General features: G+C 46.8%; 1 protein-coding gene across 1 annotated transcript in view; it reads right to left on the bottom strand.

The window, feature by feature from the left end:
* Nucleotides 1–2,072: 2,072 nt before the first annotated feature.
* pik3c2b (phosphatidylinositol-4-phosphate 3-kinase, catalytic subunit type 2 beta) overlaps nucleotides 2,073–26,826 on the bottom strand; it is a 41,025-nt gene continuing 16,271 nt past the window's right edge. The window contains exons 18-34 of the mRNA XM_080493694.1: nucleotides 24,776–24,869; nucleotides 24,611–24,705; nucleotides 24,197–24,377; nucleotides 23,947–24,054; nucleotides 23,769–23,861; nucleotides 23,150–23,279; nucleotides 16,964–17,100; nucleotides 13,033–13,202; nucleotides 12,802–12,958; nucleotides 10,742–10,851; nucleotides 9,940–10,135; nucleotides 9,606–9,724; nucleotides 9,362–9,479; nucleotides 9,174–9,246; nucleotides 5,498–5,601; nucleotides 5,179–5,307; nucleotides 2,073–2,695 (exon numbers count right to left, since the gene is read on the bottom strand). Of these exons, the coding sequence (XP_080349820.1) occupies nucleotides 2,504–2,695; nucleotides 5,179–5,307; nucleotides 5,498–5,601; nucleotides 9,174–9,246; nucleotides 9,362–9,479; nucleotides 9,606–9,724; nucleotides 9,940–10,135; nucleotides 10,742–10,851; nucleotides 12,802–12,958; nucleotides 13,033–13,202; nucleotides 16,964–17,100; nucleotides 23,150–23,279; nucleotides 23,769–23,861; nucleotides 23,947–24,054; nucleotides 24,197–24,377; nucleotides 24,611–24,705; nucleotides 24,776–24,869 (2,206 nt within the window). The 3' untranslated portion in view covers nucleotides 2,073–2,503. The remainder of the gene's footprint in view (nucleotides 2,696–5,178; nucleotides 5,308–5,497; nucleotides 5,602–9,173; nucleotides 9,247–9,361; nucleotides 9,480–9,605; nucleotides 9,725–9,939; nucleotides 10,136–10,741; nucleotides 10,852–12,801; nucleotides 12,959–13,032; nucleotides 13,203–16,963; nucleotides 17,101–23,149; nucleotides 23,280–23,768; nucleotides 23,862–23,946; nucleotides 24,055–24,196; nucleotides 24,378–24,610; nucleotides 24,706–24,775; nucleotides 24,870–26,826) is intronic.

Below are 26,826 nucleotides of genomic sequence, written 5' to 3' on the forward strand. Positions count from 1 at the left end.
TTCCTCCTCCTCCTCCTCCTCCTCTTCCTCCTCCTCCTGTTCCTGAGAGGAGGAGCTCCTCTTCCTCCTCCTCCTCCTCCTCCTCCTCCTCCTGTTCCTGAGAGGAGGAGCTCCTCTTCCTCCTCCTCCTCCTCCTCCTCCTCCTCCTCCTGTTCCTGAGAGGAGGAGCTCCTCTTCCTCCTCCTCCTCCTCCTCCTCCTCCTCCTCCTCCTCCTCCTGTTCCTGAGAGGAGGAGCTCCTCCTCCTCCTCCTCCTCCTCCTCCTGTTCCTGAGAGGAGGAGCTCCTCCTCCTCCTCCTCCTCCTCCTCATCCTCCTCCTCCTGTTCCTGAGAGGAGGAGCTCCTCCTCCTCCTCCTCCTCCTCCTCCTCCTAAGAGGAGTGTCTGTAGACCACCATGTTGTGTCGCGCCGTCGTTTCAATAAACCAGTTAACTAATCAACCAGTGAGCAAAGTGAAGAATGTAAACAACAACGGCGGCTTACGGCGATGAAATAGTTCAATATTGTGAGTCAGTCCAGAGTAACGATCGTCCCGACCAATCAGCAGACGGCTGCGTTGTAGCTCCTCCTCTCAGACCCGTCATCGCTGCTAGGAACCTCAACGGAGGGGCAGCGGGAAATCGTAGCGGGCGGTGGCGGGTTCTTTCTCTACCTTCTAGAACTCTTCAGTCGGACCAGGAGAGAACCAGCAACGCTCCGGCACAGGGGGAGAGGTGGAACCACGCCTTATCTCTCATCACTCCTTTATCTCATCTCTCCATCACTCCTTTATCTCATCTCTCCATCACTCCTTTATCTCATCTCTCCATCACTCCTTTATCTCATCTCTCCATCACTCCATCTCATCTCTCCATCTCATCTCTCCATCACTCCATCTCATCTCTCCATCACTCCATCTCATCTCTATCTCATCTCTCCATCACTCCATCTCATCTCTCCATCACTCCATCTCATCTCTACATCTCATCTCTCCATCTCATCTCTACATCTCATCTCTCCATCACTCCTTTATCTCATCTCTCCATCTCATTTCTCCATCACTCCATCTCATCTCTCCATCACTCCTTTATCTCATCTCTCCATCACTCCATCTTATCTCTCCATCACTCCTTTATCTCATCTCTCCATCACTCCATCTCATCTCTCCATCTCATCTCTCCATCACTCCATCACATCTCTATCTCATCTCTCCATCACTCCATCTCATCTCTCCATCACTCCATCTCTATCTCATCTCTCCATCACTCCTTTATCTCATCTCTACCTCATCTCTCCATCTCTATCTCACCTCTCCATCACTCCTTTATCTCATCTCTATCTCATCCATCCATCACTCCTTTTTCTCATCTATCTCATCTCTATATCATCTCTCCATCACTCCTTTATCTCATCTCTATCTCATCGCTCCATCACTCCTTTATCTCATCTCTCCATCACTCCTTTATCTCATCTCTCCATCACTACATCTCTATCTCATCTCTCCATCACTCCTTTATCTCATCTCTACCTCATCTCTCAATCTCTATCTCACCTCTCCATCACTCATTTATCTCATCTCTATCTCATATCTCCATCACTCCCTTTATCTCATTTCTCCATCACTCCTTTATCTCATCTCTCCATCACTCCTTTATCTCATCTCTCCATCACTACATCTCTATCTCATCTCTCCATCACTCCTTTATCTCATCTCTACCTCATCTCTCAATCTCTATCTCACCTCTCCATCACTCATTTATCTCATCTCTATCTCATATCTCCATCACTCCTTTATCTCATTTCTCCATCACTCCTTTATCTCATCTCTCCATCACTCCTTTATCTCATCTCTCCATCACTACATCTCTATCTCATCTCTCCATCACTCCTTTATCTCATCTCTACCTCATCTCTCAATCTCTATCTCACCTCTCCATCACTCATTTATCTCATCTCTATCTCATATCTCCATCACTCCTTTATCTCATCTCTCCATCTCTATCTCATTTCTCCATCACTCCATTATCTCATCACTCCTTTATCTCATCACTCCATCTGTCACTGGTGAAGAAACAGGAAGTGAAAGCAGCTTTTAGTTTCTCCGTTCAAGTTTATTATTTAGTGCAAATGATAGAAAACAGTTACAAGTGAGTTGAGAGCAAATCAGTCACATTTCAGTCCATCGGGGGCGGGGCTAACCTAGAGGGGGCGGGGCTAACATACAGGGGGCGGACTAACATACAGGGGGCGGGGCTAACCTAGAGGGGGCGGGGCTAACATACAGGGGGCGGGGCTAACCTAGAGGAGGTCACTGCATTCAGAACAGAACCCCCCCCCAGGAGAAGCACTGGAAGCTGTCAGACAGGGCAGGTTAGTTACTCATTAGTTAGTTACTTAGACACTTACTGGTTACGCTTCAGTAACTAACCCAGTTTCAACTCAGTCTGATACATTTCTGCTTCCTCCTCTTCAAGTGGGCGGAGTCTCTCCCCATTGGGCGGAGTCATTCCCCGTCAGTGTCCCCCTCAGTGGGCGGGGTCTTCCCCGGCCCCCCCCAGCTGGTGCCAGTCCACCCAGTGCTTCCCGGGTATGAGGCCCCCCAGGGGGATGAAGGTCTCCCCCAGAACCGGGTTCTCCCAGAAGGCTCCGTCACCCAGAACCCGCAGGTGGATCACTCTCTGGTCCAGGTCTCCTCGGGGGATCCGCTCGTAGACCAGCTGAGGACAGAAACCAGGTAGAACCAGACCAGGTAGAGCCAGACCAGGGAGAACCAGACCAGGTAGAATCAGACTAGGTAGACCAAGACCATGTAGAACATGAACCTCTCTAAGCTCGACATACTGGGTTCCAGGTTCCACCTCCTGGTCTTCAGCGCAGATTTCCTGGTGTGAAGGGAACCAGGTAGCTCCTTCATCCCTGGACCAGGGGCAGGTCGGAGGAGTCTGGACCAGGGGCAGGTCGAAGGAGTCTGGACTAGGGACAGGTAGGACGAGTCTGGACCAGGGACTGGGAGGAGTCTGGACTAGGGGCAGGTGGGAGGAGTCTGGACCAGGGACTGGGAGGAGTCTGGACCAGGGACTGGGAGGAGTCTGGACCAGGCAAAGGTGGGATGAGTCTGGACCAGGGATAGCTGGGAGGAGTCTGGACTAGGGACAGGCGAGAAGAGTCTGGACCAGGGACAGGTGGGAGGAGTCTGGACCAGGGACTGGGAGGAGTCTGGACCAGGGACTGGGAAGAGTCTGGACCAGGGACTGGGAGGAGTCTGGACCAGGCAAAGGTAGGATGAGTCTGATCCAGGGACAGGTGGGAGGAGTGTGGACTAGGGGCAGGTGGGAGGAGTCTGGACCAGTGACTGGGAGGAGTCTGGACCAGGCAAAGTTGGGATGAGTCTGGACCAGGGATAGCTGGGAGGAGTCTGGACTAGGGGCAGGTGGGAGGAGTCTGGACCAGTGACTGGGAGGAGTCTGGACTAGGGACAGGCGAGAAGAGTCTGGACCAGGGACAGGTGGGAGGAGTCTGGACCAGGGACTGGGAGGAGTCTGGACCAGGGACTGGGAGGAGTCTGGACCAGGGACTAGGAAGAGTCTGGACCAGGGACTGGGAGGAGTCTGGACCAGGCAAAGGTAGGATGAGTCTGGACCAGGGACAGGTGGGAGGAGTCTGGACCAGTGACTGGGAGGAGTCTGGACCAGGCAAAGTTGGGATGAGTCTGGACCAGGGATAGCTGGGAGGAGTCTGGACTAGGGGCAGGTGGGAGGAGTCTGGACCAGTGACTGGGAGGAGTCTGGACCAGGGACTGGGAGGAGTCTGGACCAGGCAAAGTTGGGATGAGTCTGGACCAGGGATAGCTGGGAGGAGTCTGGACCAGGGAGGAGTCTGGACCAGGCAAAGTTGGGATGAGTCTGGACCAGGGATAGCTGGGAGGAGTCTGGACTAGGGGCAAGTGGGAGGAGTCAGGACTAGGGGCAAGTGGGAGGAGTCTGGACCAGTGACTGGGAGGAGTCTGGACCAGTGACTGGGAGGAGTCTGGACCAGGCAAAGTTGGGATGAGTCTGGACCAGGGAAAGGTGGGAGGAGTCTGGACCAGGCAAAGTTGGGAGGAGTCTGGACCAGGGATAGCTGGGATGAGTCTGGACCATGGACTGGGAGGAGTCTGGACCAGGCAAAGGTAGGATGAGTCTGATCCGGGGACAGGTGGGAGGAGTCTGGACTAGGGGCAGGTGGGAGGAGTCTGGACCAGTGACTGGGAGGAGTCTGGACCAGTGACTGGGAGGAGTCTGGACCAGGCAAAGTTGGGATGAGTCTGGACCAGGGAAAGGTAGGATGAGTCTGGACCAGGGACAGGTGGGAGGAGTCTGGACCAGTGACTGGGAGGAGTCTGGACCAGGCAAAGGTAGGATGAGTCTGGACCAGGGACAGGTGGGAGGAGTCTGGACCAGTGACTGGGAGGAGTCTGGACCAGGCAAAGTTGGGATGAGTCTGGACCAGGGATAGCTGGGAGGAGTCTGGACTAGGGGCAAGTGGGAGGAGTCTGGACTAGGGGCAAGTGGGAGGAGTCTGGACCAGTGACTGGGAGGAGTCTGGACCAGGCAAAGTTGGGATGAGTCTGGACCAGGGATAGCTGGGAGGAGTCTGGACCAGGCAAAGTTGGGATGAGTCTGGACCAGGGATAGCTGGGATGAGTCTGGACCAGGGATTGGGAGGAGTCTGGACCAGGGACTGGGAGGAGTCTGGACCAGGCAAAGGTAGGATGAGTCTGATCCGGGGACAGGTGGGAGGAGTCTGGACTAGGGGCAGGTGGGAGGAGTCTGGACCAGTGACTGGGAGGAGTCTGGACCAGGCAAAGTTGGGATGAGTCTGGACTAGGGGCAGGTGGGAGGAGTCTGGACCAGTGACTGGGAGGAGTCTGGACTAGGGGCAGGTGGGAGGAGTCTGGACCAGTGGCTGGGAGGAGTCTGGACCAGGGAAAGGTGGGAGGAGTCTGGACCAGTGGCTGGGAGGAGTCTGGACCAGGGAAAGGCAGGAGGAGTCTGGACCAGGTTCCAGGAACTCACTGGATCTAAAAGTCAAACTGATTGATGGTCTTAAAGTTCTAGTTCAGTTCCCCTGGTGGTTCCTCCCTGTGTGTGTGTGTGTGTGTGTGTGTGTGTGTGTGTGTGTGTGTGTGTGTGTGTGTGTGTGTGTGTGTGTGTGTGTGTACCATCTGGTTGTAGGTAGGGTTACAGGTGCGCCTTGCCGCCTTGGTTTTCCTCTTACTGGTCTTCTGAGGGTCTGGCAGCAGGTAGAGCTTCACGTAGGGGTCAGGGTCAGAACCGTCCTGCAGGGGGAGCTACACACACACACACACACACACACACACACACACACACACACACACACACACACACACACACACACACACACACACAGACCCTTGGTATTCAATAACTCTAGTGTGTGTGTGTGTGTGTGTGTGTGTGTGTGTGTGTGTGTGTGTGTGTGTGTGTGTGTGTGTGTGTGTGTGTGTGTGTGTGTCTCACCAGGCCTCTGATGTGCATCACCATGATGAAAAGTTTCTCATTCCTGAAGCAGATCGATAGTTTGACCTCACCGAGTGACCTCTGACCTGGAAACCACTGGACCTCTGGGGGGAGGGGGAGGGGGAGGGGGAGGGGGAGGGGGAGGGGGAGGGGGAGGGGGGGGGATTCCAAAATTAATAAATTAATGACACATTAGATTAATTATTTCATGGTGTATTTATTTATTTAATTTTAGCACATTCAGTCCTCCATATCAGACTCCTAGAGTGAAACATAAACAACTTTAGGAATGGTGGAGAACGAGATCGTTACGTTATGGATCGTTACGTTATGGATCGTTATGTTATGGATCGTTACGTTATGGATCGTTATGTTATGGATCGTTACGTTATGGATCGTTACGTTATGGATCGTTATGTTATGGATCTTTATGTTATGGAACGTTATGGATCTTTATGTTATGGATCGTTATGTTATGGATCTTTATGTTATGGAACGTTATGGATCTTTATGTTATGGATCGTTATGTTATGGATCGTTATGTTATGTATCTTTATGTTATGGATCGTTATGTTATGGATTGTTACCGATCGTTATGTTATGGATCGTTATGTTATGGATCTTTATGTTATGGAACGTTATGGATCGTTATGTTATGGATCGTTATGTTATGGATCGTTATGTTATGGATCGTTGCGTTATGGATCATTACAGATCATTATGTTATGGAACGTTATGTTATGGAACGTTATGGATCGCTATGTTATGGATCGTTGCGTTATGGATCGTGGCGTTATGGATCATTACAGATCATTATGTTATGGAACGTTATGGATCGTTGCGTTACATTATGGAACGTTATGGATCGTTACGTTATGGATCATTACGGATCGTTATGTTATGGAATGTTATGGATCTTTCCGTTACGTTACGGAACGTTATGGAATGTTATGTTATGTTATGAAGCGCTCTGGAGCGTTCTGGAATGTTATGTTTCGTTGTGGAACATTATGCAACGTTACGTTACATTATGGAATGGAATGGAACGTTATGGATCATTACAAATCGTTATGTTATGGAATATTATGGATCTTTACGTTATGTTGTGGAACGTTATGGATCGTTGCGTTACGTTATGGAACGTTACGTTATGGAATGTTATGGATCGTTACGTTATGGAACGTTACGTTACGTTATGGATCATTACGTTACATTATGGAACGTTATGGATCATTACAAATCGTTATGTTATGGAATATTATGGATCTTTACGTTGCGTTATGGATCGTTATGTTATGAAACGTTATGTTGTGGAACGTTATGGATCGTTACGTTATGGATCATTACGTTATGGATCATTACGTTACGGATCATTATGTTATGGAACGTTATGGATCTTTCCGTTACGTTATGGAACGTTATGGAACGTTATGTTCTGAAGCGCTCTGGAGCGTTCTGGAATGTTACATTTCGTTGTGGAACGTTATGTAACGTTACGTTATGGAACGTTATGGATTGTTACGTTACATTATGGAATGTTATGGAACGTTATGGATCATCACAAATCGTTATGTTATGGAATATTATGGATCTTTACGTTATGTTGTGGAACGTTATGGATCGTTATGTTATGGATCGTTACGTTATGGATCGTTATGGATGATTATGTTATGGAACATTATGGATCATTACATTATGGAACGTTACGTTATGGAACGTTTCGTTATGGAACGTTACGTTATGGATCATTACGGATCGTTATGTTATGGAATGTTATGGATCTTTCCGTTACGTTACGGAACGTTATGGAATGTTATGGAATGTTATGTTATGTTATGAAGCGCTCTGGAGCGTTCTGGAATGTTACGTTTCGTTGTGGAACATTATGCAACGTTACGTTACATTATGGAATGGAATGGAACGTTATGGATCATTACAAATCGTTATGTTATGGAATATTATGGATCTTTACGTTATGTTGTGGAACGTTATGGATCGTTGCGTTACGTTATGGAACGTTACGTTATGGAATGTTATGGATCGTTACGTTATGGAACGTTACGTTACGTTATGGATCATTACGTTACATTATGGAACGTTATGGATCATTACAAATCGTTATGTTATGGAATATTATGGATCTTTACGTTGCGTTATGGATCGTTATGTTATGAAACGTTATGTTGTGGAACGTTATGGATCGTTACGTTATGGATCATTACGTTATGGATCATTACGTTACGGATCATTATGTTATGGAACGTTATGGATCTTTCTGTTACGTTATGGAACGTTATGTTCTGAAGCGCTCTGGAGCGTTCTGGAATGTTACATTTCGTTGTGGAACGTTATGTAACGTTACGTTATGGAACGTTATGGATTGTTACGTTACATTATGGAATGTTATGGAACGTTATGGATCATCACAAATCGTTATGTTATGGAATATTATGGATCTTTACGTTATGTTGTGGAACGTTATGGATCGTTACATTATGGAACGTTACGTTATGGAACGTTATGGATGATTATGTTATGGAACATTATGGATCATTACATTATGGCACGTTACGTTATGGAACGTTTCGTTATGGAACGTTACGTTATGGAACGTTTCGTTATGGAACGTTATGGATGATTATGTTATGGAACATTATGGATCGTTATATTATGAAACGTTACGTTATGGAACGTTATGTTATGGAACGTTATGTTATGGAACGTTATGGATCGTTACGTTACATTATGGATTGTTATGTTATGGAACGTTATGGATCGTTATGGTATGGAACATTATGGATTGTTGGGTTACGTTATGGAATGTTGTGGATTGTTACGTTATGGAACGTTACGTTATGTTATGGAACGTTACGTTGCGTTATGGAACGTTTCGTTATGGAACGTTATGGATGATTATGTTATGGAACATTATGGATCGTTATATTGTGAAACGTTACGTTATGGAATGTTATGTTATGGAACGTTATGGATCGTTACGTTACATTATGGATTGTTATGTTATGGAACGTTATGGATCGTTATGGTATGGAACATTATGGATTGTTGGGTTACGTTATGGAATGCTGTGGATTGTTACGTTATGGAACGTTACGTTATGTTATGGAACGTTACGTTGCGTTATGGAACATAATGTTATGGAACGTTACGGATCGTTCCGTTATGGAACGTTACGGATCGTTCCGTTATGGAACGTTCCGTTATGGAACGTTGCGTTATGGAACGATATGTTATGGAATGTTTCGTTATGGAATATCATGGATCGGTACATTATGGAATGTTATGTTATGGAATGTTATGGGTCGGTACATTATGGAACGCACATGGAAGTGAACCCAGAGTGTAGTATGGCTACAATCATGTGAGAACCCGCGGCCTGTCCACTATAGTGTGAAGTGACATAATGACGTCCGCCATAGTGTGAAGTAGACACACTATGCTGTCCAGTTATTACCATCGTTGGCTCTCCTGTGAAGCCGAGGAAACTCCGTCCAATGAGAAAAGATTATTTCACCTTCTCTAATAGCCAAATGCCCCACCTTCATTGTGTGTGTGTGTGTGTGTGTGTGTGTGTGTGTGTGTGTGTGTGTGTGTGTGTGTGTGTGTGTGTGTGTGTGTGTGTGTGTGTGTGTGTGTGTGTGTGTGTGTGTGTGTGTACCTGCTGGTTTGCTGCTGGTTCCTGGTCTCTCATCTCTGGGCAGCGGATGGAAGAAGGTGTACACTAAATCATTCTAAAACACACACACAGTTTAGTGCTTAACAGACTGTGACTGGACACACACACACACACACACACACACACACACACAGACAGACACACACACACACACACAGACACACACACACCTGAGCCACCTCGGCGGCGGCGTGCATCAGGTGCCACACGTAGCCGTTCAGTTCGTCTTTCCTCCGATCAGCTGTGGCCTCGCCGCGGGAACGGCCAATCACAAGACGGCTGGGGAAACTGGGCGGGGGCAACTTGATGATGTCATCACTTCAGAATCACATGGAAATGTGTGCGTGCGTGTGTGTGTGCGTGCGTGTGTGTGTGCGTGCGTGCGTGTGTGTGTGTGTGTGTGTGTGTGTGTACCTGGGCAGTTTGCTGGAGGGGAAGATGAGCCTCAGTTTACTGTGAAGTTCATGAAATTCTTCAAACGTCCTTTGAACCAAAACCTGATGATCGTCATGCTGCACCTTCACCACAAAGGACTACACACACACACACACACACACACACACACACACACACACACACACACACACACACACACACACACACACACACACACACACACACACACACACACACACACACACACACACACACACACACATCCTTACACTTTAATTGATCTATACCGTATGCTGAGTGCACAGTGGTCTGTGCTATGTGAAGTGGACCGTGCTCGGTGCGGTGGACTCACGTAGCCCTTGCTGGGCGTGCGGATGTGTCTGCAGACATAGAGGCTGCGGATCAGTCCACCGCTCTGGGCAGTGTGCACACGAGGAGCGAATGACAGCGCTGGACGATCCTCTGACGACGTGAACTTCATCTGAGCCAGATTGTGGAGGAAGAAGTTCAGTTTGGTGGCGACGCTGCCGAGACTCGACTCGATCAACCTGCAGAGACACAGAGGAGAGGAGAGCAGCAGGAGAGCAGCAGGAGAGCAGCAGGAGAGCAGCAGGAGAGCAGCAGTCAGTAGAACGGCAGCAGAACAGCAGTAGAGCAGCAGAAGAGGTGGTGGAGGGCGGTGGTGGTAGTGGTGCAGGCTGGTGGTGGTAGTGGTGCAGGGTGGTGGTACAGGGCTGTGGTGGTGGTGCATGGTGGTGGTGGTGGTGCAGGGTGGTGGTGGTGGTACAGGGCTGTGGTAGTGGTGCAGGGTGGTGGTGGTGGTACAGGGCTGTGGTGGTGGTGCAGGGTGGTGGTACAGGGCTGTGGTAGTGGTGCACGGTGGTGGTGGTACAGGGCTGTGGTGGTGGTGCAGGGTGGTGGTGGTACAGGGCTGTGGTGGTGGTGCAGGGTGGTGGTACAGGGCTGTGGTAGTGGTGCACGGTGGTGGTGGTACAGGGCTGTGGTGCACGGTGCATGGTGGTGGTGGAGCAGGGCGGTGGTGGTGGTGCAGGGTGGTGGTGGTGGTACAGGGCTGTGGTAGTGGTGCAGGGTGGTGGTGGTACAGGGCTGTGGTGGTGGTGCAGGGTGGTGGTGGTGGTGCGGGGCGGTGGTACCTGGTGAAGTACATGGTGGCATCAGCTTCAGACTCGTGAGGCTTCAGAGCGTCGTAGACGTACTTTAGATCTTCAAGATCAGAGAGTCCAGGAATCCCACAGGACAACATCTGGACACACACACACACACACACACACACACACACACACACACACACACACACACACACACACACACACACACACACACACACACACACACACACACACACACACACACACACACACACACACACACACACACACAGAGGTGTGATGTTTGGGGGGGTACCAACCAGGTTTTTCCCAGCGAGAGAAGGAAAACTCTTGAGGAGCAAAAGAAATCATTGAGGAAAGATCATCATCGTCATCATCATCATCACCATCTTCATCACCACCAACATCATCATCATCACCATCATCATCATCTTCATCATCATCACCACCAACATCATCATCATCACCACCATCTTCATCATCATCACCACCACCAACATCATCACCACCATCTTCATCATCATCACCAACATCATCACCACCACTATCACCACCATCATCATCACCAACATCATCGTCATCATCATCATCATCATCATCACCATCATCATCAACGACACAAAAGAAAAAAGAAGAGCAGAAATACAATCAGTCAGTCTCCTGTCCTGCCCCCCACACCGCTCTGCAGGGGGCGCTGTGTTTTAATGGCGGCGCTGCAAGACATGTTGGTGGAATCTGGGTTGGCAGGAAAGACGCCAGTCCGTCGTATGAGGATGTACATTCCACTTAACCAGCAGTAACCAGCAGTAACCAGCAGTAACCAGCAGTAACCAGCAGTAACCAGCATTAATGAGCATAACTGAGCATAACTGAGTGTTAACAAGCATTAGTGTTCGTTAATGAGCATTAATGAGCATATTAGCTTGGACCGTGTGCTTCTCCTTGCATTCCCTCAACACCGCCATGTGAGGCGCCATGTGAGGCGCCATGTGAGGCGCCATGTGTGGCGCCATGTGTGGCGCCATGTGAGGCGCCATGTGAGGCGCCAGGTGAGGCGCCAGGTGAGGCGCCATGTGAGGCGCCATGTGAGGCGACAGGTAAGGCGCCATGTGAGGCACCAGGTAAGGTGCCATGTGAGGCGCCAGGTAAGGCGCCATGTGAGGCGCCATGTGTGGCGCCATGTGAGGTGCCAGGTAAGGTGCCATGTGAGGCGACAGGTAAGGCGCCATGTGAGGCGCCAGGTAAGGCGCCATGTGAGGCGCCATGTGTGGCGCCATGTGAGGCGACAGGTAAGGCGCCATGTGAGGCGCCAGGTAAGGCGCCATGTGAGGCGCCATGTGTGGCGCCAGGTAAGGTGCCATGTGAGGCGCCAGGTAAGGTGCCATGTGAGGCGCCATGTGTGGCGCCAGGTAAGGTGCCATGTGAGGCGCCAGGTAAGGTGCCATGTGAGGCGACAGGTAAGGCGCCATGTGAGGCGCCAGGTAAGGCGCCATGTGAGGCGCCATGTGTGGCGCCATGTGAGGCGACAGGTAAGGCGCCATGTGAGGCGCCAGGTAAGGCGCCATGTGAGGCGCCAGGTAAGGTGCCATGTGAGGCGCCATGAGTGGCGCCATGTGAGGCGCCAGGTAAGGCGCCATGTGAGGCGCCATGTGTGGCGCCATGTGAGGCGCCAGGTAAGGCGCCATGTAAGGCGCCATGTGAGGTGCCAGGTAAGGCGCCATGTGAGGCGCCAGGTAAGGCGCCATGTGCGGCACCATGTGAGGTGCCATGTGAGGCGGCATGTGAGGCGCCAGGCGAGGCGACAAGCGAGGCGCCAGGCGAGGCGCCAGGCGAGGCGACAGGCGATGTGACAAGCGAGGCGCCAGGCGAGGCGCCATGTGAGGCGCCAGGCGAGGCGACAAGCGAGGCGCCAGGGGAGGCGCCAAGCGAGGCGCCAGGTGAGGCAGAGATTTTAAAAGCAGCACGTCCCAGCATCAGTATGCTCAGCACAGCAGTCATGACTCCAGGGGGTGTGGTCAGGCTGGCTGTCACACTGTGTGTGTGTGTGTGTGTGTGTGTGCGTGTGTGCGTGTGTGTGTGTATACCAGGCCCAGCAGGTTGAGGAACAGGTGTGTGTGTTTGCGGATCAGGTTGTAGGCGTGGCAGCAGAGGTCGACGAAGTCGTGGAAGCGGCTGGACGGTTTGTCCCCCCCGTTGATGACGTACGCCATGTCGGACGTGAAGACAAAGGGGGCGCGGTCCCTGCGACCAATCAGACAATGCGGTTAGAACCCCGGTCAGAACCGGCCAATCAGAGCCGACGCCCTGTGGCTCACCGCTTGATGTTGCCGAACATCTGGGCGTGGCCGAGGAACTTCCCGAAGTCAATGTGGAACATGTGGCCGCCCGTCTTCAGCATGATGTTGTCGTTGTGGCGGTCGCAGATTCCCAGGATGTAGGTGGCAACGCAGCAACCAGCGCACGAGTAGATGAAGTTCTCCACTGCCTGAGACACACAGGCAACTGCAACTGAGACACAGGTAACGGCAACTTATCTGATACCAGGAGGAGCAAGGGCAGGTGTGTTACCTGTGTACAGTGTTATCTGTGTACAGTGTTATCTGTGTAGTGTGTTATCTGTGTACAGTGTTATCTGTGTAGTGTGTTATCTGTGTACAGTGTTATCTGTGTAGTGTGTTACCTGTGTACAGTGTTATCTGTGTAGTGTGTTATCTGTGTACAGTGTTATCTGTGTACAGTGTTACCTGTGTAGTGTGTTACCTGTGTACAGTGTGTTATCTGTGTACAGTGTTATCTGTGTACAGTGTTACCTGTGTAGTGTGTTACCTGTGTACAGTGTGTTATCTGTGTACAGTGTGTTACCTGTGTACAGTGTTACCTGTGTAGTGTGTTACCTGTGTACAGTGTTACCTGTGTAGTGTTATCTGTGTACAGTGTGTTACCTGTCTACAGTGTGTTATCTGTGTACAGTGTTACCTGTGTAGTGTGTTACCTGTGTAGTGTGTTATCTGTGTACAGTGTTATCTGTGTACAGTGTTACCTGTGTAGTGTGTTACCTGTGTACAGTGTTACCTGTGTAGTGTGTTACCTGTGTAGTGTGTTACCTGTGTAGTGTGTTACCTGTGTAGTGTGTTATCTGTGTAGTGTGTTATCTGTGTAGTGTGTTACCTGTGTAGTGTGTTATCTGTGTAGTGTGTTATCTGTGTACAGTGTAACCTGTGTAGTGTGTTATCTGTGTACAGTGTAACCTGTGTAGTGTGTTATCTGTGTAGTGTGTTACCTGTGTAGTGTGTTACCTGTGTACAGTGTGTTACCTGTGTAGTGTGTTACCTGTGTAGTGTGTTATCTGTGTACAGTGTTACCTGTGTACAGTGTGCTACCTGTGTAGTGTGTTATCTGTGTACAGTGTTACCTGTGTAGTGTGTTATCTGTGTACAGTGTTACCTGTGTACAGTGTGTTACCTGTGTAGTGTGTTATCTGTGTAGTGTGTTATCTGTGTACAGTGTTACCTGTGTAGTGTTATCTGTGTACAGTGTGTTACCTGTCTACAGTGTGTTACCTGTGTACAGTGTGTTATCTGTGTACAGTGTGTTACCTGTCTACAGTGTGTTGCCTGTGTACAGTGTGTTACCTGTCTACAGTGTGTTGCCTGTGTACAGTGTGTTACCTGTCTACAGTGTGTTGCCTGTGTACAGTGTGTTACCTGTCTACAGTGTGTTATCTGTGTACAGTGTGTTACCTGTGTACAGTGTTACCTGTGTAGTGTGTTACCTGTGTACAGTGTTACCTGTGTAGTGTTATCTGTGTACAGTGTGTTACCTGTCTACAGTGTGTTATCTGTGTACAGTGTTACCTGTGTAGTGTGTTACCTGTGTAGTGTGTTATCTGTGTACAGTGTTATCTGTGTACAGTGTTACCTGTGTAGTGTGTTACCTGTGTACAGTGTTACCTGTGTAGTGTGTTACCTGTGTAGTGTGTTACCTGTGTAGTGTGTTACCTGTGTAGTGTGTTATCTGTGTAGTGTGTTATCTGTGTAGTGTGTTACCTGTGTAGTGTGTTATCTGTGTAGTGTGTTATCTGTGTACAGTGTAACCTGTGTAGTGTGTTATCTGTGTACAGTGTAACCTGTGTAGTGTGTTATCTGTGTAGTGTGTTACCTGTGTAGTGTGTTACCTGTGTACAGTGTGTTACCTGTGTAGTGTGTTACCTGTGTAGTGTGTTATCTGTGTACAGTGTTACCTGTGTACAGTGTGCTACCTGTGTAGTGTGTTATCTGTGTACAGTGTTACCTGTGTAGTGTGTTATCTGTGTACAGTGTTACCTGTGTACAGTGTGTTACCTGTGTAGTGTGTTATCTGTGTAGTGTGTTATCTGTGTACAGTGTTACCTGTGTAGTGTTATCTGTGTACAGTGTGTTACCTGTCTACAGTGTGTTGCCTGTGTACAGTGTGTTATCTGTGTACAGTGTTACCTGTGTAGTGTGTTACCTGTGTACAGTGTGTTACCTGTGTACAGTGTTACCTGTCTACAGTGTGTTACCTGTGTACAGTGTGTTACCTGTGTAGTGTTACCTGTGTACAGTGTGTTACCTGTGTACAGTGTTACCTGTGTAGTGTGTTATCTGTGTACAGTGTGTTACCTGTGTAGTGTGTTACCTTTCTACAGTGTGTTACCTGTGTAGTGTGTTACCTGTGTAGTGTTATCTGTGTACAGTGTGTTACCTGTGTAGTGTGTTACCTGTGTAGTGTGTTACCTGTGTACAGTGTGTTACCTGTGTAGTGTGTTACCTGTGTAGTGTTATCTGTGTACAGTGTGTTACCTGTGTAGTGTGTTACCTGTGTACAGTGTGTTACCTGTGTAGTGTGTTACCTGTGTAGTGTTATCTGTGTACAGTGTGTTATCTGTCTACAGCGTGTTACCTGTGTAGTGTTATCTGTGTACAGCGTGTTACCTGTGTAGTGTGTTATCTGTCTACAGTGTGTTACCTGTGCAGTGTTATCTGTGTACAGCGTGTTACCTGTGTAGTGTGTTATCTGTCTACAGTGTGTTACCTGTGCAGTGTTATCTGTGTACAGTGTGTTACCTGTGTAGTGTTACCTGTGTACAGTGTGTTACCTGTGTAGTGTGTTACCTGTGTAGTGTGTTATCTGTCTACAGCGTGTTACCTGTGTAGTGTTATCTGTGTACAGCGTGTTACCTGTGTAGTGTGTTACCTGTGTAGTGTGTTATCTGTCTACAGTGTGTTACCTGTGCAGTGTTATCTGTGTACAGTGTGTTACCTGTGTAGTGTGTTACCTGTGTAGTGTGTTATCTGTCTACAGCGTGTTACCTGTGTAGTGTTATCTGTGTACAGCGTGTTACCTGTGTAGTGTGTTATCTGTCTACAGTGTGTTACCTGTGCAGTGTTATCTGTGTACAGTGTGTTACCTGTGTAGTGTTACCTGTGTACAGTGTGTTACCTGTGTAGTGTGTTACCTGTGTAGTGTGTTACCTGTGTACAGTGTGTTACCTGTGTAGTGTGTTACCTGTGTAGTGTTATCTGTGTACAGTGTGTTACCTGTGTAGTGTTACCTGTCTACAGTGTGTTACCTGTCTACAGTGTGTTACCTGTGTAGTGTGTTCCCTGTCTACAGTGTGTTATCTGTGTACAGTGTGTTACCTGTGTACAGTGTGTTAGCTGTCTACAGTGTTACCTGTGTAGTGTGTTACCTGTCTACAGTGTGTTGCCTGTGTACAGTGTGTTCCCTGTCTACAGTGTGTTACCTGTGTACAGTGTTACCTGTGTAGTGTGTTACCTGTCTACAGTGTTACCTGTGTACAGTGTTACCTGTGTAGTGTGTTCCCTGTCTACAGTGTGTTACCTGTGTACAGTGTTACCTGTGTAGTGTGTTACCTGTGTACAGTGTGTTACCTGTGTACAGTGTGTTATCTGTGTACAGTGTGTTATCTGTGTACAGTGTGTTACCTGTGTAGTGTGTTACCTGTCTAGAGTGTGTTACCTGTGTAGTGTGTTACCTGTGTAGTGTGTTACCTGTCTACAGTGTTACCTGTGTAGTGTGTTACCTGTGTAGTGTGTTACCTGTGTAGTGTGTTACCTGTCTAGAGTGTGTTACCTGTGTAGTGTGTTACCTGTGTAGTGTGTTACCTGTCTACAGTGTGTTACCTGTCTACAGTGTGTTACCTGTGTAGTGTGTTACCTGTGTAGTGTGTTACCTGTGTAGTGTGTTACCTGTGTAGTGTGTTACCTTGTCGTACTGCTCGTCACTGGGGTTGTGTTTCTGCAGCCAGTCGGCCAGCGGACGATCTTTAAACGATCCTGTGACTCCGTGTTCAACCTGGATCCTCCTCAGAGTGTCAGCATGAGGAATCATCTCCACCATCCCTGACACACACACACACACACACACACACACACACACACACACACACACACACACACACACACACACACACACACACACACACACACACACACAATAACACAATATAACACAGTAACACACAATAACACACAATAACACACAGTAACACACAGTAACACACAGTAACACACAATAACACAGTAACACACAGTAACACACAATAACACACAGTAACACACAGTAACACAGTAACACACAGTAACACACAGTAACACACAGTAACACACAATAACACAGTAACACACAATAACACAGTAACACACAGTAACACACAATAACACACAGTAACACACAATAACACAGTAACACACAATAACACAGTAACACACAGTAACACACAGTAACACACAGTAACACACAATAACACAGTAACACACAATAACACACAGTAACACAATAACACACAGTAACACAATAACACACAGTAACACACAATAACACAGTAACACACAGTAACACACAATAACACACAGTAACACACAATAACACAGTAACACACAGTAACACACAATAACACACAGTAACACACAGTAACACACAATAACACACAGTAACACACAATAACACAATAACACACAGTAACACACAATAACACAGTAACACACAGTAACACACAATAACACACAGTAACACACAGTAACACACAATAACACACAGTAACACACAATAACACAGTAACACACAATAACACAGTAACACACAGTAACACACAGTAACACACTATAACACACAGTAACACACAATAACACACAATAACACAGTAACACACAATAACACACAGTAACACAATAACACACAGTAACACACAATAACACAGTAACACACAATAACACAGTAACACACAGTAACACACAATAACACACAATAACACAGTAACACCCAATAACACACAGTAACACAATAACACAGTAACACACAGTAACACACAGTAACACAATAACACAGAGTAACACAGTAACACAATAACACAGTAACACACAATAACACACAATAACACAGTAACACCCAATAACACACAGTAACACAATAACACACAATAACACAGTAACACACAATAACACACAGTAACACAGTAACACCCAATAACACACAGTAACACAATAACACACAGTAACACAATAACACAGTAACACACAGTAACACACAGTAACACAATAACACAGTAACACAATAACACAGTAACACACTATAACACACAGTAACACACAGTAACACACAATAACACACAGTAACACACAATAACACACAATAACACAGTAACACACAGTAACACACAGTAACACACAATAACACAGTAACACACAATAACACAGTAACACACGATAACACAGTAACACACAGTAACACACAATAACACACAATAACACAGTAACACACAGTAACACACAGTAACACACAATAACACAGTAACACACAGTAACACACAGTAACACAAAATAACACAGTAACACACAGTAACACACAATAACACAGTAACACAGTAACACACAGTAACACACAATAACACAGTAACACAGTAACACACAGTAACACACAATAACACAGTAACACACAATAACACAGTAACACACAGTAACACACAATAACACAATAACACAGTAACACACAGTAACACACAGTAACACACAATAACACAACAACACAGTAACACACAATAACACAGTAACACACAATATCACAGTAACACACAGTAACACACAATAACACAGTAACACACAGTAACACACAATAACACAGTAACACACAATAAAACACAGTAACACACAGTAACACACAATAACACAATAACACAGTAACACACAATAACACACAGTACCACAATAACACAGTAACACACAATAACACAGTAACACACAATAACACAGTAACACACAGTAACACACAGTAACACACAGTAACACACAGTAACACAATAACACAGTAACACACAGTAACACACAGTAACACACAATAACACAATAACACAGTAACACACAGTAACACACAGTAACACAATAACACAATAACACACAATAACACAGTAACACACAGTAACACACAGTAACACACAGTAACACACAGTAACACACAATAACACACAGTAACACACAGTAACACAGTAACACACAGTAACACACAGTAACACACAGTAACACAATAACACACAATAACACAATAACACAGTAACACACAGTAACACACAGTAACACAATAACACACAATAACACAATAACACAGTAACACAATAACACACAATAACACAATAACACAGTAACACACAGTAACACACAGTAACACACAATAACACACAGTAACACACAGTAACACACAGTAACACACAATAACACACAATAACACAGTAACACACAGTAACACACAATAACACACAATAACACACAGTAACACAATAACACACAGTAACACACATTAACACAGTAACACACAATAACACAGTAACACACAGTAACACACAATAACACAGTAACACCCAATAACACACAATAACACAGTAACACACAATAACACACAGTAACACAATAACACACAGTAACACACAATAACACAGTAACACACAATAACACACAATAACACAGTAACACCCAATAACACACAGTAACACACAATAACACAGTAACACACAATAACACAGTAACACACAGTAACACACAATAACACACAATAACACAGTAACACAATAACACAGAGTAACACAGTAACACAATAACACAGTAACACACTATAACACAGTAACACACAGTAACACACAATAACACAGTAACACAGTAACACACAATAACACAGTAACACACAGTAACACACAATAACACAGTAACACCCAATAACACACAGTAACACAATAACACACAGTAACACAATAACACAGTAACACACAGTAACACACAGTAACACAATAACACACAGTAACACAATAACACAGTAACACACAGTAACACACAGTAACACAATAACACAGTAACACACAATAACACAGAGTAACACAATAACACAGAGTAACACAATAACACAGTAACACACTATAACACACAGTAACACACAGTAACACACAATAACACAGTAACACACAATGACACAGTAACACACAGTAACACACAATAACACACAATAACACAGTAACACACAGTAACACACAGTAACACAATAACACAGTAACACACAATAACACACAATAACACACAGTAACACAATAACACAGTAACACAATAACACAGAGTAACACAATAACACAGTAACACACTATAACACACAGTAACACACAGTAACACACAATAACACAGTAACACACAATGACACAGTAACACACAGTAACACACAATAACACACAATAACACAGTAACACACAGTAACACACAATAACACAGTAACACACAATAACACAGTAACACACAATAACACAGTAACACACAGTAACACACAGTAACACACAATAACACACAGTAACACAGTAACACACAGTAACACACAGTAACACAATAACACAATAACACAGTAACACACAGTAACACAATAACACACAATAACACAGTAACACACAGTAACACAATAACACACAATAACACAATAACACAGTAACACACAGTAACACACAGTAACACAATAACACAGAGTAACACAGTAACACAATAACACAGTAACACACTATAACACACAGTAACACACAGTAACACACAATAACACACAGTAACACACAGTAACACACAGTAACACACAATAACACACAATAACACAGTAACACACAGTAACACACAATAACACACAATAACACACAGTAACACACAATAACACACAATAACACAGTAACACACAGTAACACACAATAACACACAATAACACAGTAACACACAATAACACACAGTAACACAATAACACACAGTAACACACAATAACACAGTAACACACAATAACACAGTAACACACAGTAACACACAATAACACACAATAACACAGTAACACCCAATAACACACAATAACACAGTAACACACAATAACACACAGTAACACAATAACACACAGTAACACACAATAACACAGTAACACACAATAACACAGTAACACACAATAACACACAATAACACAGTAACACCCAATAACACACAGTAACACACAATAACACAGAGTAACACAGTAACACACTATAACACACAGTAACACACAGTAACACACAATAACACAGTAACACACAATAACACACAGTAACACAATAACACAGTAACACACAATAACACAGTAACACACAATAACACAGTAACACACAGTAACACACAATAACACACAATAACACAGTAACACAGAGTAACACAGTAACACACAATAACACAGTAACACACAGTAACACACAGTAACACACAATAACACAGTAACACCCAATAACACACAGTAACACAATAACACACAGTAACACAATAACACAGTAACACACAGTAACACACAGTAACACAATAACACACAGTAACACAATAACACAGTAACACAATAACACAGAGTAACACAATAACACAGTAACACAATAACACAGTAACACACAATAACACAGTAACACACAATGACACAGTAACACACAGTAACACACAATAACACACAATAACACAGTAACACACAGTAACACACAATAACACAGTAACACACAATAACACAGTAACACACAATAACACACAATAACACAGTAACACACAGTAACACACAATAACACAGTAACACACAGTAACACACAGTAACACACAGTAACACACAATAACACAATAACACAGTAACACACAGTAACACACAATAACACAATAACACAGAGTAACACACAATAACACACAATAACACACAGTAACACACAATAACACACAATAACACAGTAACACACAGTAACACACAATAACACACAATAACACAGTAACACACAATAACACACAATAACACAGTAACACACAATAACACACAATAACACACAATAACACAGTAACACCCAATAACACACAATAACACAGTAACACACAGTAACACAATAACACACAGTAACACACAATAACACAGTAACACACAATAACACAGTAACACACAATAACACACAATAACACAGTAACACCCAATAACACACAGTAACACACAATAACACAGAGTAACACAGTAACACAGTAACACACTATAACACACAGTAACACACAATAACACAGTAACACACAGTAACACACAGTAACACACAATAACACACAATAACACAGTAACACAATAACACAGAGTAACACAGTAACACACAATAACACAGTAACACCCAATAACACACAGTAACACAATAACACACAGTAACACAATAACACAGTAACACACAGTAACACACAGTAACACAATAACACACAGTAACACAATAACACAGTAACACACAGTAACACACAGTAACACAATAACACAGTAACACAATAACACAGAGTAACACAATAACACAGTAACACACTATAACACACAGTAACACACAGTAACACACAATAACACAGTAACACACAATGACACAGTAACACACAGTAACACACAATAACACACAATAACACAGTAACACACAGTAACACACAATAACACAGTAACACACAATAACACAGTAACACACAATAACACAGTAACACACAGTAACACACAGTAACACACAGTAACACACAATAACACAGTAACACACAATAACACAGTAACACACAATAACACAGTAACACACAGTAACACACAATAACACAGTAACACACAATAACACAATAACACAGTAACACACAGTAACACACAGTAACACACAATAACACAATAACACACAGTAACACACAGTAACACAGTAACACACAGTAACACACAATAACACAGTAACACACAGTAACACAGTAACACACAGTAACACAATAACACAGTAACACACAGTAACACAGTAACACACAGTAACACAGTAACACACAGTAACACAGTAACACACAGTAACACAGTAACACAGTAACACACAGTAACACAGTAACACACAGTAACACAGTAACACACAGTAACACACACCTCGCCCCCGGCCGGTGGAGAAGCAGCGGAATAGAACCATCCTCATGTCCAAACCCTCCTGGATCCAGATCTTGTTCATGATGCGGATCATCTGCAGGGTCAGCATGTCCTGCCTCAGGTCGTCTCCAGACTGCATAGGGTCACACAGGTCAGAGGTCACACAGGTCAGAGGTCACAGTGTGTCAGAGGTCACAGTGTGTCAAAGGTCACACAGGTCAGAGGTCACAGTGTGTCAGAGGTCACACAGGTCAGAGGTCACAGTGTGTCAGAGGTCACGCAGGTCAGAGGTCACAGTGTGACAGAGGTCACACAGGTCAGAGGTCACAGTGTGACAGAGGTCACACAGGTCAGAGGTCACACAGGTCAGAGGTCACAGTGTCAGAGGTCACACAGGTCAGAGGTCACACAGGTCAGAGGTCACAGTGTGTCAGAGGTCACACAGGTCAGAGGTCACACAGGTCAGAGGTCACAGTGTGTCAGAGGTCACAGTGTGACAGAGGTCACAGTGTCAGAGGTCACAGTGTGACAGAGGTCACAGTGTGACAGAGGTCACACAGGTCAGAGGTCACAGTGTGACAGAGGTCATTGTGTGTGGAGGAACGGGGAGGGCAGCTGGTACCTTGAAGATGACCTGAACCGGGTCACCCAGGGGGTCCAGGTTCTGGAAAGACAGCTTGAGGGGGACGGCGTTGGAGTTGAAGAAGGAGCAGGACTGAAGAGACACACACTGTTACGCTCTGTGTGTGTGTGTGTGTGTGTGTGTGTGTGTGTGTGTGTGTGTGTGTGTGTGTGTCTACCTGGATGTTGACCCCGGTGACGACCAGTGACGGGTTCAGAGGAAGCCTGCAGCTCCGGTTTACTGAGAAGAACTGAGTCACTTCCTCCAGACCTTCTCTGAGGACCGTCTGCACACACACACACACACACACACACACACACACACACACACACACACACACACACACACAGAGTCAGACACACAAATCTGTTCTGTCCCCCACCCCCCCACCCACCCACCAGGACGGCCCCGCCCCTCCCCCCTCTCACCTGGCGGCTGGACAGTCCAGACTCTCTGACCCGGAGTGACAGACGGGTCAGGACGGAGACCAGCCAGTTCTGCCGGTCAAACTCTGACCTCTGACCTCGGCCGACGCAGCACAGCAGAGCGGCCAGCAGGTGGTGGTAGCGAGCACTGAACTGACGGTCCTGGAGGCTGTCCTTCAGCAGCCTGGGGGTGGGGGGTGGCTTTGTCAAGAACCTGGTCCTGGAGGTCTAGAGGGTCTGGGGAGTCTGGAGGTTCTGGGGGTCTTGAGGGTCTGGAGGTCTGGTGGGTCTAAAGGTCTGGGAGGTCTAGAGGGTGTGGGGGGTCTGGAGGTCTGGGGGGTCTAAAGGTCTGGGAGGTCTAGAGGGTCTGGGGTGTCTGGAGGTCTGTGGGGTCTGGAGTCCAGGACTAGAACTCACCAGAACAGGAAGTGGGCGGTCTGGACGTCGGCCATGGCTCTACGCAGCAGGAATCGAACCAGGGAGCTGTCCAGGTAGCACTCGTACTTCACCGCCTGGGTGATCAGATTTATTGATCAGGTGTATTGATCACCATGATGAGGGGCCTGAAGTGAACTGGTCTACCTGAACCAGCTGGGGCAGGAAGTCCAGCAGCTCCGAGTCCGAGATGGAGTCCATCCACTGGACGGCGGTCCCCCTTAGCTCCTGGTCTGGGAACCTGCACAGAGACCAGGACCTCAAAGCAGGGTTTACATCAGGGGTGGGCATTCCTGGTCCTCGAGGGCCGCAGTCCTGCACGGTTTCTGTGTGTCCTCACATCGAGACAGCTGACAGCAGTTATTGGCTCCTTATCAAGCTTTCTGCAGAGCCTCATCATGACGACTCAGGTGTGTTTGAGCAGGGAGACGTGGAAAACATAGAGGACTGCGGCCCTCGAGGACCAGGAATGCCCACCCCTGGCTTACATGGTCTACAAAGTCGGCATGCTCCACTGGGGGTCTACATGGTCAACATGGTCTATATGGTCTACATAGCCTACTGGGTCTACGTAGTCTGCATGGTCTACATGGTCTACTGCTGTGATCCTCAACTGGGGGTCCGCGGACCCCTAGTGGTCCGTGGTGTAATTGCAAAGGGTCCATGAAAATCAATAAGCTCTTAAAAAGACCCTATGACAGGTCCTCAGTGGGCGGAGCCTCCTGTCTGGCCGCCGCCCATCAGCTGCACATCAAGATGAACTCAAGTGGAATTTATGGTAATAAAAAACGCTGCTCTACCTTTTTAATCCTCATCCCACACCGTAGTCTGAGCTGGAGTCTGAGCACAGCTGAAGTAATCACGTCAATGCTGCTCCGCTCAGATTTCAGTTCCACCACCCTCCAAACCTCCGTCACCCAGCAGTGAGTCAGCATTAAACTAAGAACCAAGCTGAGCTGCAGCAGGAAGAGCTTCAGCTGGACTGAACCGGTTAGTTTATAGAACCGACCCAGACTAGCTTCAGCTGAACTCTGACTGGACTGAACGGGTTAGTTTATAGAACCGACCCATACTAGCTTCAGCTGAACTCTGACTGGACTGAACCGGTTAGTTTATAGAACCGACCCAGACTAGCTTCAGCTGAACTCTGACTGGACTGAACCGGTTAGTTTATAGAACCGACCCAGACTTGATCTGCAGCAGACCAGAGCGGTCAGCAGAGTGGATCAGTACTTCAACTCTCTGCATGCAGCAGCTTTAATACCAACGAGCCTCCAAAGGCCCACAGTCACAAAACAGAGAACATGAGGTGATACAAGCCCTCTGGGTCTACGCTCTGGGTCTACCCTCTGGGTCTACCCTCTGTGTCTACTCTCTGGGTCTACCCTCTGGGTCTACGCTCTGGGTCTACGCTCTGGGTCTACGCTCTGGGTCTAACCTCTGGGTCTACGCTCTGGGTCTACGCTCTGGGTCTACCCTCTGGGTCTACGCTCTGGGTCTACGCTCTGGGTCTACGCTCTGTGTCTACCCTCTGGGTCTACGCTCTGGGTCTACGCTCTGGGTCTACCCTCTGGGTCTACGCTCTGGGTCTACGCTCTGGGTCTACCCTCTGGGTCTACGCTCTGGGTCTACGCTCTGGGTCTACGCTCTGGGTCTACGCTCTGGGTCTACCCTCTGGGTCTACGCTCTGGGTCTACGCTCTGTGTCTACCCTCTGGGTCTACGCTCTGGGTCTACGCTCTGTGTCTACCCTCTGGGTCTACGCTCTGGGTCTACGCTCTGTGTCTACCCTCTGGGTCTACGCTCTGGGTCTACGCTCTGGGTCTACGCTCTGTGTCTACGCTCTGGGTCTACCCTCTGGGTCTAACCTCTGGGTCTACGCTCTGGGTCTACGCTCTGGGTCTACGCTCTGTGTCTACGCTCTGTGTCTACCCTCTGGGTCTACGCTCTGGGTCTACCCTCTGGGTCTACGCTCTGGGTCTACGCTCTGTGTCTACCCTCTGGGTCTACGCTCTGGGTCTACCCTCTGGGTCTACGCTCTGTGTCTACGCTCTGGGTCTACGCTCTGGGTCTACCCTCTGGGTCTACGCTCTGTGTCTACGCTCTGGGTCTACGCTCTGGGTCTACCCTCTGGGTCTACGCTCTGGGTCACTGGTGGTGATCTGGGTTCTGCTGTGAGAGACGTGAGCAGCCGCCCAG

The sequence above is a fragment of the Lipophrys pholis genome (genome assembly GCF_963383615.2).
Source record: "Lipophrys pholis genome assembly, contig: SCAFFOLD_53, whole genome shotgun sequence".
NCBI lineage: Eukaryota > Metazoa > Chordata > Actinopteri > Blenniiformes > Blenniidae > Lipophrys > Lipophrys pholis.